The sequence below is a fragment of the Ptychodera flava genome, unplaced genomic scaffold, assembly GCF_041260155.1.
Source record: "Ptychodera flava strain L36383 unplaced genomic scaffold, AS_Pfla_20210202 Scaffold_34__1_contigs__length_2629520_pilon, whole genome shotgun sequence".
Taxonomy (NCBI): domain Eukaryota; kingdom Metazoa; phylum Hemichordata; class Enteropneusta; family Ptychoderidae; genus Ptychodera; species Ptychodera flava.
The window spans coordinates 2,452,611-2,472,671 of NW_027248356.1; the positions used below are offsets into that span (position 1 = coordinate 2,452,611).

The 20,061-nt window shown below is 37.3% G+C and overlaps 1 protein-coding gene across 1 annotated transcript in view; it reads right to left on the reverse strand.

The window, feature by feature from the left end:
• Window positions 1–5,281: 5,281 nt before the first annotated feature.
• The window catches only part of LOC139127661 (ankyrin-1-like), a gene marked incomplete at its 5' end in the record, with an annotated part of 171,098 nt that continues 156,318 nt past the window's right edge, over window positions 5,282–20,061 (reverse strand). Inside the window, 4 exons of the mRNA XM_070693574.1 lie at window positions 5,282–7,975; window positions 8,533–8,651; window positions 10,530–10,631; window positions 11,266–11,364. Coding sequence (XP_070549675.1) covers window positions 8,562–8,651; window positions 10,530–10,631; window positions 11,266–11,364 — 291 coding nt within the window. The remainder of the gene's footprint in view (window positions 7,976–8,532; window positions 8,652–10,529; window positions 10,632–11,265; window positions 11,365–20,061) is intronic.

Below are 20,061 nucleotides of genomic sequence, written 5' to 3' on the forward strand. Positions count from 1 at the left end.
TTTTTACAAAATGTCACGTGACTTCGGTGACCTTTGACCTCAAATATACATATTTGTGCATAACTCAGTAACCACAAGTGCTACACCCTTCATATATGGTATGATGGGACACCTTATGACGCCACATATTGTACCTCATTAATTATGCACATATCTAATTTTTAGCGAGCCAATAGAGCTAGAGGTCTGATTTTTGGTATATAGGGATAACTTAGCAATACAATTTTTTTGACAAAATGTTACGTGACTTCGGTGACCTTTGACTTTAATATACATATTTGTCCATAACTCAGTAACCACAAGTGCTACACCCTTCATATTTGGTATGATGGGACACCTTATGATGCCACATTGTACCTCATTAAATATGTGCATATCTAATTTTGAGCGAGACAATAGAGCTAGAGGTCTGATTTTTGGTATATAGGGATAACTTAGCAATACAACTTTTTTGACAAAATGTCATGTGACCTCAATGACCTTAGACCTCAAATATACATATTTGTCATATTTGTCATATTAACTCAGTAACCACAAGTGCTACACCCTTCATATTTAGTATGATGGGACACCTTATGACGCCACATATTATACCTCATTAATTATGCGCGTATCTAATTTTGAGTGAGCCAATAGAGCTAGAGGTCTGAGTTTTGGTATATAGGGATAACTTATCAATACAATTTCTTGACAAAATGTCATGTGACCTTGGTGACCTTTGACCTCAAATATACATATTTGTCCATTTCTCAGGAACCACAAGTGCTACACCCTTCATATTTGGTATGATGGGACACCTTGTGACGCCACATATTGTACCTCATTAATTATGTGCATATCTAATTTTGAGCCAGCCAAAAGAGCTAGATGTATGATTTTTTTGTATATAGGGTTAGACTATAGGATATAAATTTTTTGACAAAATGTCATGTGACCTCGATAACCTTTTACCTAAAATACACGATTATGTCAATAAATAAGTAACCACAAGTGCTATGTCCTTTATATTTCGTAGGATGGGAGACCTTATGACAACACATGCTTTACCTCATTAATTATGTACATATATAATTGTGGGCAAGCCAATAGAGCTAAAGGTCTGAATTTTGGCATATATGGATTAATTAGCGATACAATTTTTTTTCAAAATGTCACGTGACCCTGATGGCCTTTGACCCTGATTATGCATATATGCATAACTCAGTAACCACAAGTTCTTTATGCTTCAATTTTGATAGGATAATAGACCTGAAGGTGTCACATCTTGTACCTCATTTATTATGCGCATATGTATTTCTTGGCTGGCCAATACAGCTAGAGGTCTGATCGTTTTTCCCGATTTAGAACAATAACTTAGACATGCCTCTTGTTTCAAATTGGGAACAATGACATAGACCTATGTGTCCATAGATCTGAACATATACACTCCAGTGATACTTCTTATGACCACATTTCCCTGCCCAATCAAGACTAATACTCCTATTACAGTGGGGACTATGTCATTGTCAATGACTTGTTGCTGATGATCTCGTTTTGATGAGCTGTGCACTTATAGGTTTACAGAGATTGTGAATTTGTTAAATGAATACTGTATAAGTGGCAATTATAGTACATGTAAATCCATCATTGTTCTTTTTAGGCGTGGGGGACACTCATAAAATAATTTAAGTGGTATCTGGATGGACACAAAATAGAGATTTGCCTAGTTATGTCTTTGATCCCCCGTAGAATATGAGTTTTGTCAACTATGTCGACAAAAACGTTAATTACTGAACAAGCAGAGTAAATATATAAGCATATTTTTTCTTTTCAAAAGAGGGAGAATTTGTTACAAACCTAGATTCCTGCTCATATACCATGATGTATGATGCATTACTGTAAATCGTTTTGTATTAAAAAGGTCATTGACTTTATGTAAATAATATATGACATCCATTTATTAAGTGCCGTTTCGTAAGGTCTTTCAGCAGGCACACAGTGACAATCAGTCTGTTAACTTTTTATTTGCTATATGTGGTTTATTTGAATATAATTTTATTTGTTAACCCGGTTAAAACGTGGGGGTAATTACATGTTTATTGAAAGTTACTGACCAGTTTCGTCAGGAGCAACAGGACAGTCGGGTCTGCCTCAGTTAGCAGTTACTGGTCCGGCATGAAATTCATACGTTTCGTTTCAATTTGAACAATGATTCGCATTTTGCTTGCAGAATTATATTCATTTGGACTTAAATATGATTTGTAAAATTGATTTTAAAACTAACTATATTTCTTATTTTTTCTTCCGCTTTTCATTCATTTCGTTTGTGTTTTGATTTATAAAACGTTGTGGAAAAATCATTAACTTCTCCGAAAGTGTCTTACAAACATGGTTACTTCAGATAATGACATGACACTTTTGAAATTGAAACCTGAAGTGATCATAACCGACATGTATACACATTGTAGCTTTGCAGAAAACAAAAACAAAAACAAGAACAAAACGACTGAATTACTTGTAGATGGAATCACAAGGAGAATATTTCGTGACGTGCAAGCATTTGATGATCTACTGTAGACCCACCTTTCTCTATCTCTATGAGTTTTACGAGGAATACATTGATTCAACGGAATTCCATGAGGGAACGATATATCCTTGATTATTAAGGAAGGCAAGACTGAGTAGAAAAGTTTGGTTCGTTTTCATTATTTAAATAAAAATGGAACAGATTCATTTGTGTCATAGGTATGAAACATCAATGAAGGAGAAGCTCCACTCAAATTTAATATACTTCTCTGATATAAAAAAATAAAAACGAACGACATTTGCATTTCAGATTGTTCAATGATACAAACTAGATCTCTATACACAATGCATGCTATTGAAAACCACTAAAACAGGTCGACTCTTATTAGTATTTATGTTTGTGGTTGAGAATGATTATAGCCATAGAATTTGAAAATGTGCCTTGATAGCCTTCGAATACTTTCATGTATATTTAGAAAGTTAATTGCGAGATTCACTAGCACTTTTAGATATTTCATGTGGAAAAATATATCTGTGAAATCAACACCAGGTATTATTTCTCTTATCAACAGTTTGTCATTGCATGGTATACTCATATTTTCATTCTTACACTACAACAAATGTTGCTTTGAAGTTTTAATGAGGAACGTCTGGGTTAACGTAAAGCACCTAGGTTCATTTCACCTTAATTACAGCGTTTCTGATAGGGATTCTGCGCTGTCCCTTTTACAAGGTAACTCACAGCATATCACGCCATGCATGTGTACGTGAGTGAATTGAAGATACCCAACAACATGTTTATCCCTTTACCGATGAAATGTTTTATTTAATACCATCTGTTAAAAATTACACCACAAAAATCCCTTGCATACAATCTTATAAACAACACTGTAATTGGTATGAAACAAGAAGCAACACTCAGCAAAGTGAAATATCCAATAATTTTCTCCTCTTTGAACAACTACAGACAGTTACAAATACATCTCTGCATGATCACAATCTTTAATGTCTTTAAGTGTTGGAAATTAGACAGTTAACATTGAAAAGAAACAACAGTGAGTGGAATTGCATGATAATCCAGTCAACATGCCTGCTAAAAATGTGCTTATCAAAGTAATCAACAACTAAGGAATTACCAAATATTACAACTTTTTAGCATGTAGATTCTTTCATCAAATACATTAAAATATTATTTTTCAGTGACAACAGAGGTTCATTTCCTATTTTACTGGTTTACAGGTTTATTCAAAGACACTCATTAAAAATGTCTTTAAACATGAACCTCTGTTTAGAGATTCATTTCCTATTTTGCTGATTGTACAGATTTATTCAAAGAAACTCATTAAAAATGTCTTTAAACATGAACCTCTGTTTAGAGATTCATTTCCTATTTTGCTGGTTGTACAGGTTTATTCAAAGAAACTCATTAAAAATGTCCTTAAACATGAACCTCTGTTTAGAGGTTCATTTCCTATTTTACTGGTTTTACAGGTTTATTCAAAGAAACTCATTAAAAATGTCTTTAAACATGAACCTCTGTTTAGAGATTCATTTCCTATTTTGCTGATTGTACAGATTTATTCAAAGAAACTCATTAAAAATGTCTTTAAACATGAACCTCTGTTTAGAGATTCATTTCCTATTTTGCTGATTGTACAGATTTATTCAAAGAAACTCATTAAAAATGTCTTTAAAACATGAACCTCTGTTTAGAGATTCATTTCCTATTTTGCTGATTGTACAGATTTATTCAAAGAAACTCATTAAAAATGTCTTTAAACATGAACCTCTGTTTAGAGGTTCATTTTCTATTTTACTGAAAAATACTTCAAACGATTTGTAAAAAAGTTCTTCCAAAATTCTACAATTTTACTATGCTCATGAAAAATGGTCAAATCACCGTGTTTAAATCTATTTTCTTTGTTGTGCAACGTTTGCCACACTCCAAAATTTGATGCGAGAGTATACTAATCTGACTGAATTATGGGATATCTCACTTATTATGAAATATCTTTTAACTCAAACAGTAAACATTACTCTAAAGTCTTCTACAGTCAGTCACAGGTACCCCATCGTGCAATATGTCAGCTATAATTTCTATTCAAATAAACTAATTATAAAAGTGCCTCTAAACATGCATTCTTATCTGTATATACATATAGCTTCTACACGTTTCATCTTTGCATCACAATCATGTAATGGCATTTGCTTTGATAGTGATAGATTAGTAAAAAAGATCAATCATATTAATATATCTAATAGCATAGAGAGGAGATCACGAAATGAATTTTCGAACAACAAATATCACCGGTTCTACAAGTCATTAAAGTCCTTTTTTCTTTCAAAAGAAAGTAAGAGTATAAAGTTCACTGCAGTATGCTACAAATTATAAAACCTATCAAATCTGTTTTTGAAATAATGATGAACGTGTCAACTATTGAAAACACACAAAAATAACTTTTGTTTTGACCAATACCTGGTAGATACCATACAAATCAAATAATACGTTTCTGATCAAGTAATTACAAAGTGAGATAAATCCATTTGAAAAGACTTTAAAACATCAAGAAATGAAATGTCAATAATGTTACTGAAAATCTACATCTACAAAGTCACCAAACATTAAAGAATATATAGCAAAGAAATAATACGTGTTGTTAAGTTTCATTTGTTGACTACTTGAAAGCTTTACTTCAAAGCAACTTAACATAAACTATTGATGTTACAAAGCATTTAGATTTCTCAAAAGCAGCAGTAACTAATATTAAGTGTGTTGGTGAATATAGAGCATCCATATATGTTATTTCAAATAATCCATTTAAGTGGCTACTGTTATCCAAAAGTGAACCAATACGTATTTCGTGAAAAAACAGTCATACATGAAAAAATTTGAAATTTCACTAGACTAGTGTTCAGTCATGTGATTTGATAACTAATAAGTATAAAATATTGTGGAAAATTGGTAGTAAAGGGAAAGCAACTCCACAAATCGTTCATACTTGAGTTGTTTGCATTTTGTGTATGATATTGTGTATAGTGTAAGTGTATATCATGTTTGGCTTTTTATATAAAATGTTGATGTTTCAATTTTCTGATTCTAAGCAGAACACTACAAAGGATAATGAAAGCATATTCTACTATGCTAAATGAATGTCTAATGTTCATGAAACGTAAAACATTTTTAATACATTACAAATCTAGACATTGTATTCTTTAACACAAGACTTTGACATTCTACCGGTATGCTACACAAACTCAACTGTAAAATATACTTCAATGCTATCCAGGAAAAAGAGATCACAATCAAAGCCATTACCCTTTGGCCTTGGTCGTTCTAAAACTCTGATAAGTGCATTATACATCAGAGTTTCCTTCTTCATCATAAATTGAAGTATCAAAATAGATATTTCAGAAAAACAGTAATTTCTGATAGGATTCTTATTCTGAAAGTGTCTTATCACAATACATTGTAAGGTCAAAATGATTGAGAAATCGTCAAATGTTACATGTTAGTAATTAGAAACATAACTATTTACAATATGGCACACTTCTTTGACAGAGTCTGCAGTACAAACTAAATCCAATAACTAAAGTATATTCTGCAGAAGCATAAACATTAAAAGAAAAGTGTAAACACTTGGCTCATTTTTAGGCTACCAACCTCAGATATCACCTTTAAACAAGTTTGTTTTCTGATACAAATAAAGGAATTGTGTGTGACAAAAATGTTACAGATATAGCTGCTTCCATTGCTATAAGGAATATGCAATAGAAACCAAGAAATCACAAGGATTGCCATCAAGTCCTTGTTCTCAGTTAAAAACGAACAGAGGGTGAGTTAGTGAATCACTCACATATTGACAAAAACAAAACAAAACTCAAATCGTAAAGATGTAAAAGACTAAAGTCACCACAAAGGAAATAATACTCTTAACTCTCAAAATCATTTACACTGTTGCCATAATGACGGACACATGATGTATAGGCCTCTTTGTATTTAAACTAATATGAATAACATGCATATCTCAATATGAAGCCCTGTTAAACTGCAATGCCAAAATGAAAACGTGATTTGACATAAAGTATATTGTATGCAATGTTCTGTTTATTTCACAAACATCTAGCAATTTATCTACATACAGACGTAATTGCATATCACTGACAATCCTTCAAATATAGAAAATACTGAAAATGAATAACTTGATTTTATAGTATTATATTTTTACAGCATACTATGGAACCCAAACATGAAAAACGCTTGAACAGAGTTGCTAAAAATAATACAACCTACTACAATCTATCTTTTCCATACATACTAATTAATATAATTTGTTTTTGCAATGTTTTTAAAAATATTTCTAAGATTTATACCAGTTGGTGTGCTCCGTAATACTGTTTGTAATTTCCCCATTGACATTAGTTTAGATTTTCTGCATTATGTAATACCCCTGTATGTTTGAAGATTCAAATAGAAATGCTAAAAGAGCAATATTGCTACAGTCGATCACGATGCATACATCCTAATATAATCTATTTATGGTTTGTTAACTAATTTTCTACATAGAATTGAAAACAATATACTGTCATAATATGATATTTACAGAATAAATCCTTAGGCCGCACAAAAACTCATTCTGTAACTTTATTCTCTAGACTGCAATGTAACGTCTCATTATAAGTGAATGATGGCTCACAAGATATCATGTAAAGAAACCATATGAATTTTCTAATAAGTGAAAATAAGTATACTCTGAAATAGTCACTTATTGTAGGGTGAAAATAATGTTTCCATCAACAAAAAAATGGTGACAACTAATGCTTCTGGAGAAAAACAATCCTCTGCGAAATCATTTACAGCTAAGCGATTGTACTGAAATGTCATTATAATTTGTTATCACTTACCAATGCAATAGATTTGCACTGTGGACCAATACATTTGTTATCACATAGACTAAACACAATGAAAGTAATGCCTATCTTTGCTTCAGTCAAGTACAAAGTTTATTATACAACACAACTGACTACAAAACATGGAAAACTTTAAAGCTATACTTTTCACAAATATAAACACACAGGGACCGAAGTTACACAAATATGATATAATTCTAATCATCGAAGAGTATTTGATTTTTATGCATATTGTAAGCTATCTCAAAGTTGTATCATCCATGCCATTACATCTTCGTGACATTGTCTTTGTAGTGATTGAATTCCTCCACTAATCTAATGAGGTAGACAGAGCCAAAGTTTGTTTACCAATAGTTTCATTTCCATTAGGTCCAGGAAATTTCTTTGAGAGTGTAATAAGTAATGAATTCAAGTTAGTCAGCCATTTGGGAGTACAAGAATATTTTCATTTCATATATTGAATATATTGTCCGTAACAATGACGTGGAAATACATCACAGCCTTAAAATTTACACAGCTTCCTCATCCAGGCTTCAAAGAGTAGTAGGGAGCACTGTCATTCCTTGAAAGTGTAAATAAAAAAAATTATTGAGAAGTTATTTTAAAATGTACAGAGAAATACGTGGGTTGATTGCCAAGCAATGATGATGCCAATGCTTTTTTAAAGAAAGTCTACAGAGTGGGCAATTTTTCTCTTGATTGTTTTGTAATGAAAGCAGAATTTTGCAACTTCACTAAGACATCTATCAAAGGGACTCCACTTTTTGAATTATATATTTGGCATATGATAATAAGATATATAACTGCACATTTCAAGCAAATTATCTTTATGACAATAATATTTTCATACATTTCTACATGCATGTCAATGGAACTGGCTGGCAATTTTAATATCCATTTGTGCAAACATCGTGCTACAAATGCAAACTTTCAAAAGAGTTACCGGAGATATAGAAATGAACCTAATGGCAATCCGATTTTATTAACGCACAAACATACTAATGATTAGCTATGTCCCTTCAATTGAGTCGAAATAACAATGTTCTATGAACTCTTACCATTCAACGCTATCTTCAATAAAAGTAAAATAAACGTTCTTATGTATGTATGGATGCTCACCTACTTTCATTCACCTACTTGGATTTCGTTTACTTTACTGGTGTACTTGCATCTGTCAACAGCTTTGCCACCTCAGTGTGACCATTATCAAGAGCCAACCTAAGTGCTGCTTTTCCATCCTGTGAAAGAAAGGGGAATGTAATATGGACAAACACGCTGAGTAACAAGTATGTAAAATATCTACCAATGAACATAACTTCATGTTGTGTCCGTAATGTTGACATTAAGAAATATATATTATACATTACACAATCATAGAATATTTCAACAGGAATTTTTTCTACATCCATTATTGATGGGTAGCATCCACACTAGAAATGCAGTATCACTTTGTACACTTGCGCGTTCAAAAGATTTGCATATTAGCTGAACATGATTTTTAGTCCCCAGGGACACCGTCCGGGGGGACTTATAGGTTTGGTCATGTCCGTGCGTGCGTGCGTGTGTGCGTGCGTCCGTGCGTGCGTGCGTGCGTGCGTCCGTCCGTCCGTTCACGCAGATATCTCTGAGATGCCTGGAGCGATTTCATTCAAACTTGATACAAGGATTACTTCATATGGCATACAGATGCACGTCAATTTGTTTTGTGATACAATCCAATATGGCCGCTAGGCGGCCATTTTATTACGATTTTTTCATGTACAGAGCCATTACTCAGGCATGTTTCGACCGATTTTATTCAGAGTTGGTACAAGGACATTGACCAATGTCATAGATATGCACATCAATTTGTTTTGTGATACGATCCAATATGGCCGCCAGGCGGCCATTTTATTACGATTTTTTCATGTACAGAGCCATTACTCAGGCATGTTTTGACCGATTTTATTCAGAGTTGGTACAAGGACATTGACCAATGTCATAGATATGCATGTCAATTTGTTTTGTGATACGATCCAATATGGCCGCCTGGCGGCCATTTTATTACGATCTTTTCATGTACAGAGCCATTACTCAGGCATGTTTTGACCGATTTTATTCAGAGTTGGTACAAGGACATTGACCAATGTCATAGATATGCATGTCAATTTGTTTTGTGATACGATCCAATATGGCCGCCAGGCGGCCATTTTATTACGATTTTTTCATGTACAGAGCCATAACTCAGGCACGTTTCAACCGATTTTATTCAAAGTTGGTACAAGCTTATTGACAAATGTCATAGCTGTGCACGGCAATTTGTTTTGTGATACGATCCAAAATGGCCGCTGTGCGGCCATTTTATTACGATTTTTCATGTACAGAGCCATAACTCAGGCATATCTCAACCGATTTTATTCAAAGTTGGTACAAGGACATTGACCTATGTCATACATATGCATGTCAATCTGTTGTGTGATACGATCCAATATGGCCGCCAGGCGGCCATTTTATTACGATTTTTTCATGTACAGAGCCATTTCTCAGGCATATCCGCATGTTTTGACCAATTTTATTCAAAGTTGGTACAAGGACATCGACCAATGTCATAGCTATGCACATCAATTTGTTTTGTGATGCGATCCAATATGGCCGCTGTGCGACCATTTTGTTACGACATGTTAAGACATGTATCAAGCGAATTCATTCAAAAGTATTTTTATCACAGACCTAATGAAGAGGACTCTATCCTCTTTGAGGACCTGTAATCAAAATACCGATTAACAAGTGGGGACTGTGTCATCAACGATGACTTGTCATTCAAATTTTAATACATACTTCTTATTAACTTTAAAATTTCACAGTCTGATTAAAGTGTAACGAGGATACAGTGGAAATATTTGTTGAGAAAATTGATGGCAAATAATTCAAGGCAGTTCTCTATTTGTTTCTTCATTCAATTCATTCCTGGTAGTAAAAGAGCATGTAATCAATAGCAAACATTTTATTTCATTGCAAATATTTTTTATTAACTGGAAAAAAATGAAAACTAAGAAATCCTTCTAAAACCAAACTTTGTGTTTAGTCTGGTGCAATGTATCACATGTAGATCATATATCAAATATGTCTTATCTTACCTGATTACATACATCTTTGTTTGCACCAGCATTAATCAGAATCTTCACCACATCTGCATGGCCTTCCTGTGCCGCCCAGATTAGAGGAGTATAATTCTTGTACTAGGGGAAAAGGAAACAGTAAATTAGCTACAGGGTCATACTTTATCCTTTCTATTGTGTAAATACAAAAAGGTTTCCCCTGACTAGAATGATGGGATAATTCGTAGGATTGAAGTTCGAACAACACATTAACAAATTGTGTCTTCACAATTTTTACCTGAACAACAACATGTTAAATATAAATAACATTCGTCTAATATTTCAATGGTAGTATGAGAGCATGTAATGGGGATTTATTCAACATCCCCAAGTTTTTGTAGCATCAACAATGCAAATACTATATACCGTTATATGTATGTATGAGTATTCTGAAGATGTTCATATTACCTGAATATGATGGTACATTCTTGTGTTAATTAAAAAGTTCAAAATCTAAATAATGTAGTGTAACAAAGACACAGTGGTGATATTATTTGAGAAGACTGACAGCAAAGAATCCAAGGAAGTTCTTTTGTTTTTATTTCTGATAGCAGACGAGTATCAAATCAGTAACATACATTATATTTCAATGCAAGTATCACAGATCGGAAAAATTAAAAAAGGAAAATACCACTTTGCATCAAACTTTGCATTAATACAGAGTACTGACACACTGTATCCCATGTACAGAATACTCTTAACCGTAGTAACTTACCTGACTACATGCCTCTGTGTTTGCACCAGCATCAATCAGAATCCTTACCACATCTGCATGGCCGTTTCTTGCTGCCCAGATTAGAGGAGTATCCTTGTACTAGGGAAAGGGCAAAATGAATAAGCCAGTATATCTGAATCAACTTAACTATACATATACACATTTTTGTTTGCATCAGCACTGATAAGAATCCTTTCCACATCTGTAAAGGCTTTTCTTTATGCCAAGATTAGATGAGTATTGTACATAAGAGGAGAACAAATCTTGTACAAGCTAACATATCAGGGCAATTACTTCTATATAAATATATTTCATTCATAACAATTCGCAGCATACCATAATTCGGTATAGTACTAGATCCTTACAACTTAAAAAGGTTTCTTTGTCAAATGAGTTTCATATAGTGCAGTGCAGACAAATAAACTTCACAGAAATAAGATATGGTTTGAGAAAACCAATCTGAATAAACTAAGCCTAGATAAGGAAGTTACACTTTTTTTTTGCAAGAAATCAGAGCTTGCATAATTTTTAATGAACCCACACTCTCAAAAATATTGTCATTCTTAAACATGGTTAGGGAGACAGAAATACACTAGGATGTGTATAATAGATGAAATATAATATAAACCAGCAAAAATGCAAGTGAGGAGATACTATTGTCATGCGATAAATGCTATGTCCTGTGTTCATATTTGAAAACAATGCCATAACAAAATTGCGTATGAAATATACATACAAAGATCATGTGATAGGCTTGATTATAAAAAAGTGTGCTAAAATGATACTACCATGCATCGGCTGCAATATTACAAAGACAATGCCAATCAAAATCTGATTAAACTTATTCTTCTTTTGAAAACAGTAATTACATGATTTGTTATGTTCTGTATACTTTTCAACGAAGGAAAATTATAACATGGCTCTTCTTGATACTATCAGACCTGAAATGAGTATTTCTCCATTTTCAACATTTGAGAGAGTCAACGAAAATTTAAGTTGTTCTTTGCATAGCACAAAGGGCAGAACAATTCACATTTTCAACCCACAGTGATGATGTAAATATGATATGGCAGTGTTTTTGCTGATTTGTTTGTTTTTGGACCAAACAAAAAAAACCTTGCCTTGCCCAAAGCAAGCCCTTACAAAAAAGTCCTACAGGATCCCTGTAGGACCCAAGGATCCCTGCAGGAGTCCTATAGGGCTACCTCCATCCTATAGCACTCGTCCTATAGGACAACGCCTGTGCTGTAGGATTTATGTGTCATGTTTTATGGGTTCGTACTAGTCCTATAGGCTCATATTTGTGCCCTATAGGACACCCTACAAGATGATTCTGCCTGACTTTAAGGACTGTAAAACTGAACAAGTAATGTTTGAGTAATGTTTATAATTATAATTATTCCCTTACGAAAATAGTCTGTAGAATTTCACACATTCTCATATACCCTTCCTCAAAAGCTATTTCTATTTACACACACATGCCAGGAACATACCATATTCCTTTTGCCGTTTGTACATGTCATGGCTGTACACAGACAAAGACTCTCTTTGTTAGATCCAAGGTCAAGTGAGCTGACCAGTGTGCCTTGGCTTTGTTATGTAAATAGTTTCCTGCATTTACAATGGTCTGATTACATAATAGTACAGCCACGCATTATTCATTTGAACTTGAGGCAGGCAACAGTGAACATGCATGGCTCTTGTTATAAGTACTAAAGTTCAACTCCAAATTGCATGGAACATTAGGATCCAAGGTCCATTACCAAGATTCTAACAGTGTTATGGAGAAGGGAGCTCACTAATATGTCACAACTGTAAGAATCGACATTGCAGCATCAACTGAACTGACCTTTAAATTACGTGAGTTAAGATACACATCTATTCAGTTAATAATGCACTTGGCTGAGGTGACAAGTCAAAGGTAGGCCTTGCATTCATATGTGTAGGTTGCTTTATATTTTGTAGTCCCTGTATGTTGCATTGATTTCTGTTTTGATTGATTGTTAATCTTAATTCCTTTAGAAATAAACTACATGTTTATAATTACTTGTTTTGTAAGTTGAATTACTTTTTGTGAGTTTAACAGTTATTCATTGCCATTGGTACCTATAGCAAAATCAGAAGGAGTTATTCCTTACTTAACAAAATTTCTGCACTCTTTTACAGAAGTTTGTTTGCCTTGTGCGAGTTCAATCTCTTAGAAAGTATGATAACATATGTAAAGCATATTCTGTACCCTAAAGGGCTCCCTACAAGACCCCCTATAGGGTTCCCTATAAGACCCCCTATAGGCTGCCTACAAGACCCCCTATAGGGCTCCCTGTAAGACCACTATAGGGTTCCCTATAAGACCCCCTATAGGGTTCCCTGTAAGACTGCGTTCCAAAATCCTGTAAGACTACTACTGCCTGATGTCCTATAAGACCCTACATGCCTCTACCCTATAGGACTGGTATAGGATATTTTTGTAAGGGAGGCACAAAAATTTGAAGTAACACTCAGAAATATTTTACCATCATAATCATCTTACCCAAACCCTAATGAAAAAGTTCAATCCCTTGGTGTGTGTAAGATGTCATAAATGCTTATATTATCAGTAAAGTTATCTGAAAACAGATCAGTGCACTGTACATTGCAGTGCAGGACAAGCAAAGGTGATGTGATGTTAAGTACTGGTAAATGTCCTTTACACTATGGATGTAGATTTACATATGATAGTCAACTCAAAGATTTATATATATAATTGCAACGCACAAACACACAGACATACAATGTTTGGCAGTAAAGGAAGTGCTTTATTAACCGCGCAACAGAACACAAACGCGCTACAAGGAGTAAAGCACCTCGGCACCTACAGTAAAGAAACAACGGTAGGTATTGAAAACAGCAGTAAAATGACATAACATGAACAAAGTTCAAGTGTAAAACAAAAGGTGTATCAATAATTACAGAGCGAGGAATGAGCTATGAATGAATGATACAAGGCACAGGGCGGGAAGTATAGGGGGGGAGAACGAGACAACGGCAGCCAAGCAGTAAGACAGATGCATGCTGGGAAGAATTTCCCACAACAGTAGACTGAGGGCGCTAATATTACAGCGGTGCACTGCAGAGAAACCTGCTACGTGCTGCAATTACACAAATTTAGTAAACAAAATTGAATACAATTGCAATGCACAAACACACAGACATACAATGTTTGGCAGTAAAGGAAGTGCTTTATTAACCGCGCAACAGAACACAAACGCGCTACAAGGAGTAAAGCACCTCAGCACCAAGGCAAGGCCACCAAACAGATTATGGCTGAGGCAAAAATTAAAAACAACAACAAAAACTGGTTTTTGGAAAGTGAAATGGAGAAAAAGTGGAGGGAGGAACAGAGTTACGGGGAGAAGAAAATGCTGACTGTGGGAGGCTTAAGGTAGAAGAAGGCCCATGGCCTGGGTAACGGCAAATCTCTGAGAGGGGGGAATGGAAATGTAACCTGTGTATACCATGGACTTCCAGTCTCCCTGAAGCTTAATTAAGGACTCAGGAACTCCCGCCATGGCGGCAGCCGTAGCTCCGCCTCTTCGGAGGCTGTGAAAGGAAAAATCCGCCGATTTGCGCGCAGAGCTGCTTAAATTTAAGAGCGAGGGATGATTTTGTGAGGGGAACTAACTGGCCAGAATGAGGCACGACAAAGGTGGGAGAGCGAGCAGGGGCGGGAACCACGGATAACATATTGCAGTAAGTGCGAACTGGGCAAAGCTGGGAGGCTGGAACCGCAGCTATAGGTATGTGGTGCAAAAAGTCATGTTTCTGTCTGGACTTAGACCACTGAGTGGTAATGAGCAACCCTTGCGAAGTAAATTTTATATCCCCACGAGTGAGATGTTCAGTAGGAGAGAAACTGGAGGCTGAAGCAGGGACTAGGTTTGATTTCCGAAGGAATGAAAAAAAGGCAATAATAATACATGCCCAGATGGTTGCATCCATGGGAACAGTAGTGTCCAGGCAGTTGTACATGGATGCTAGGTGAGAGGGCAAAATTGGCTGGCGGGGGTGAGAGGTCTGGGACATGGACTTGTCCAGTCCTTGCAAAGTGAGGCGGAGATCAATGGTATAAATGTGGGAGTGGGGGAAACCTAGTAACTTGGACCATGTGCAAATACCTGCCACGTAGTTCCGAATGGACCTAGCACTACGAAAGGACCGGGCTAGAAAGCAGGCAAAGGCTGACAGAATGAAACCGTTCGCTGGAAATGGCTTGATACGCATGAAACTAGTGAAATGCAAATAAGAGTCTAATTGAGTCTTTAGGTTGCGGTATGTCCCTGGACGGAATGCTGCGATCTGAGCTGACCGAACTTCTTGTTTGATGATGGCCCAGCGGTCATCGTTACCTGTAAGAAATCAAATGATATCATTCAGATGAAACAGGTGCGGGTAAACAGGCATCTGGTGCAAGGTAAGGTGACTGGTGAGACCATGGGAGCGTTTCTGATGTGTTGCAGATGTGTGCCACCGAGACAGCTGGTCTGCAATTGCGTTATTCCTGCCAGGGAGGTGAGTGGTGCGAACTTTAATGTTGTGGTTGGCACAGACGAGCCAGATGTGCCACGCGATGCAGAGTAAGGTGTTTTCTCGACTGCGTCCTGAGTTGAGCACACTAACAACTGCCTCATTGTCACTGTGAAGCTGGAGACGCTCACCCTGAAGTGAGGTCGCCCAAATGCAGATGGCAACAAGAATCACTAGCATTTCTAAAATCGCAATGTTTTGGTGTTTCCAGGTATCTGGGAATGCACTGTGGAAGTATTCGGCGCTGTTGCCGGCCAGCTGACGCCATCCGTCACACCCAGTAGTGCATGCGTCAGTTGTGATGTAGCTTGGAGTGGACCAGATGCTCTGGGGTATCATGCTAATTCCGTTGAATTTGTCCATGAACAGCAGCCACCACCGGATATCTTTGCGAAAACCACTGTTTAATCGGGTGTGGTGATGCTTGCGTTTGGCGGATCGTAACAGGAGGAGCATGCGTTATTAAATAGTCATGATGAGCATACACATTCGGCGACAAATGCCAATCTGCCGATGAGCGACTGAAGTTGTGTTTTTGTGCACCGTTGCTTGTGTGCAAATTCCTGCAGCGTAAGCTTGACTTCGGACAGCTTCTGCCCAGGTATACTGATGACCATGCTTTGAGTATCGAAGGCTTTTCCAAGAAATGTCAGGCATGTGGTAGGAGGGACTGATTTATTCTCAGCTAGAGGAAACCCTAACTTTGTGATTAGAGATGTGAGCTCCTGAAATGCCTGATCGGCTATATGCGGTTGCTCTGCCCTGGCAAAATCGTCAATGTAGTTAACGACATCGTGACCGGACTTCCTGTGGATATAGGAAACTGCGTCGGTGCATCGCTGACAAGCCATAGCTGAAGTGCGTAGACCAAAGGGAAGCTTAGTGTCAAAGAAAATGTCCTGGCGCCAGGTAAGTCCAAGTAAGTGATAGTCGTGAGGGTCTACCGGTATCCAACGGTAGCAGCGGCGAATGTCACATTTGTAGAGCAGGCAGCCGCTGCCTTTATCGTTAATAATGTTAATCAAATTCTCTATGGACGGATACCTGAGCTTGCATGATGAACCGAGGTATGTTTCGATGGGAATTCCGTCATTAACTGAGGTGCCATATGGGAATGACAGATCCATGACTGTGCGTCTCTCGCAGGAATCCTTCTTAGGGACTGATGAGAGTGGTGATGTTGCCAGTGGGATGTGAAAAGGGTTCTCCCTGAAGGGGCCGAGAAGTGTCCCATATTCCAGTTCCTTAGTTATGTATTGATCCACGTGGGAGGAGAACTGTATGGCCAAAGCGTGGTTCCGAGGGTATGTCGTGGGTAGTTTATTGTCTACGTAGTTAATGGGCCAACCGAATTCCAGGAAGTCTACAACAATCTTATCGTGATAGTCTTGTAAGAATGCACGTCAAAGTGGTATGTCAAATGTTGACGGTACGGGAATACGCATGCCCATAGAGTTGGGGCAGTATGACTCGTATACCTCCCTGTGCACATTGGTTCATAGAGTTGGGGCAGTATGACTCGTATACCTCCCTGTACACCTTTAACCAATGAGCTGTGTTCATGTAAGGCAGGGTAGGCCATACTGGTGGTGGTGTGCAGGTGCTGTGAAGAGGAGCGGATGTCGACGCCGGTGGGCTGCATGCCAGCTGGGGGTTTTAAAATCGGGATGAGGCAGCTCAATGTGGGAGAGTGCAGTTTTGGTACTGTGATTGTGAAAGACTAGAAAACACTCATTGTCATTGCGTGGCTCCGTTACGTAATGTACAGGAAGATCGGGGCTATAAGTGCACAGTCCGGAGGTAGTCTAAGCTGTTGATACGTAGGTAATGTCTGGGTGTGTATCACTGATACGCGTGTCAGGAGAATAAAAGTAGTCACATGGGTCTTCAACAGAGGAGATATCTGCTACGGTAGCGACTGCAACGGTGGCGTCTTGCTGTTTAACTGCAACAATGGCGTCTCGCTTTGGTTTGGCTGTAACAGGGGCGTGTTGACTAGGTGTTACTGCAACGGTGGCGTCGAAGTTGGGGATGAGAGTGCGTCAATCGGTGTGCTGCTGATTTTGGGTTGAAGCTGGTTTGTGTGGGCAGTCCTTGGGTGGGTGTGCAGCTTGTATATTGCGTATGCGTAGACAGAAGCGGCATACGTGCATCTCCATTTCCCCCGACTCGTTGGTGTGGTTGCCCTTTAATTTACATTTTCCCTGTTGGTATGGTGCGCAGTACCGGACTCGTTGTTTGGTTTGGTCGGAGGTGCTGGATTTTGTGTGCAAACACCGTGCTCTCTCTGTAGTGAAGTCGTCTCCCCATGATTTTGTGCCGTTCTCAATGGCTCGCAATGTTTCAGCATGGTATTCCCTGATTTCAGCCCAGCTGTAATCATCTGCAACATGTAACAGTTTGATGAGGTGGTCTGCACGTTGTTTTGCTGTGATTTTTGGCTCAACGTGGTTAATGATATACAACTCCCCGCGAACAAGGGCGTTGAGTGACAACTTTGTGTATGACAGGTCGTTGGCACGTGTGGTGCCTGCTTTGAACAAGTATTCATGTGGCCAGGGTACATTGTATTTGACCAGTCCTGAAGATTTCCTAACTGGTCCGGATTTGGCCTTTTTCTTTTTACTGACTCTCTTGAAAGTCTCATAACCGTTCTTCTTACCTGCTGTGTTGCTCTGGCTTTCATCAGAAGTAGCGATGATTCACTGCTCAATGAACTGGACGATCATTAGTCGGCTGAAAATATGGTTTGACCCTAAAAAAATTGCTACAAAAGGTTTCTCAACGGTTTTCTATAGAGTCAAATGTGCTTAATAACATACTAAAAGTCTACCAAAATCTGACCACCGGAAACGTGTCATTTTCAAGATGGCGTCCAAGATGGCCGCCATATACTTAAAATGACCATAACTACTTAAATATTAAACCTAGACTAGTGATGTCTGTGTCTACCACCATGTTTTAGTGGTTTAGGAATCCAACTACCATATCTAGATTATAGGCAAGTGGTCATAAGTCCCATAATTTGCATATTTGTACATGTATTAAAAATACCCCTACAAAAAAGTCCTACAGGATCCCTGTAGGACCAAGGATCCCTGCAGGAGTCCTATAGGGCTACCTCCATCGTATAGCACTCATCCTATAGGACAACGCCTGTGCTGTAGGATTTATGTGTCATGTTTTATGGGTTCGTACTAGTCCTATAGGCTCATATTTGTGCCCTATAGGACACCCTACAAGATGATTCTGCCTGACTTTAAGGACTGTAAAACTGACAAGTAATGTTTGAGTAATGTTTATAATTATAATTATTCCCTTACGAAAATAGTCTGTAGAATTTCACACATTCTCATATACCCTTTCTCAAAAGCTATTCTATTTACACACACATGCCAGGAACATACCATATTCCTTTTGCCGTTTGTACATGTCATGGCTGTACACAGACAAAGACTCTCTTTGTTAGATCCAAGGTCAAGTGAGCTGACCTGTGCCTTTGCTTTGTTATGTAAATAGTTTCCTGCATTTACAATGGGCTGATTACATAATAGTACAGCCAAAGCATTATTCATTTGAACTTGAGGCAGGCAACAGTGAACATGCATGGCTCTTGTTAATAAGTACTAAAGTTCAACTCCAAATTGCATGGAACATTAGGATCCAAGGTCCTTACCAAGATTCTAACAGTGTTATGGAGAAGGGAGCTCACTAATATGTCACAACTGTAAGAATCGACATTGCAGCATCAACTGAACTGACCTCTTAATTACGTGAGTTAAGATATACATCTATTCAGTTAATAATGCACTTGGCTGAGGTGACAAGTCAAAGGTAGGCCTTGCATTCATATGTGTAGGTTGCTTTATATTTTGTAGTCCCTGTATGTTGCATTGATTTCTGTTTTGATTGATTGTTAATCTTAATTCCTTTAGAAATAAACTATATGTTTATAATTACTTGTTTTGTAAGTTGACTACTTTTTGTGAGTTTTGCAGTGATTCATTGCATTGGTACCTATAGCAAAATCAGAAGGAGTTATTCCTTACTTAACAAAATTTCTGCACTCTTTTACAGAAGTTTGTTTGCCTTGTGCGAGTTCAATCTCTTAGAAAGTATGATAACAATATGTAAAGCATATTCTGTACCCTAAAGGGCTCCCTACAAGACCCCTACAGGGTTCCCTATAAGACCCCCTATACGGCTGCCTACAAGACCCCCTATAGGGCTCCC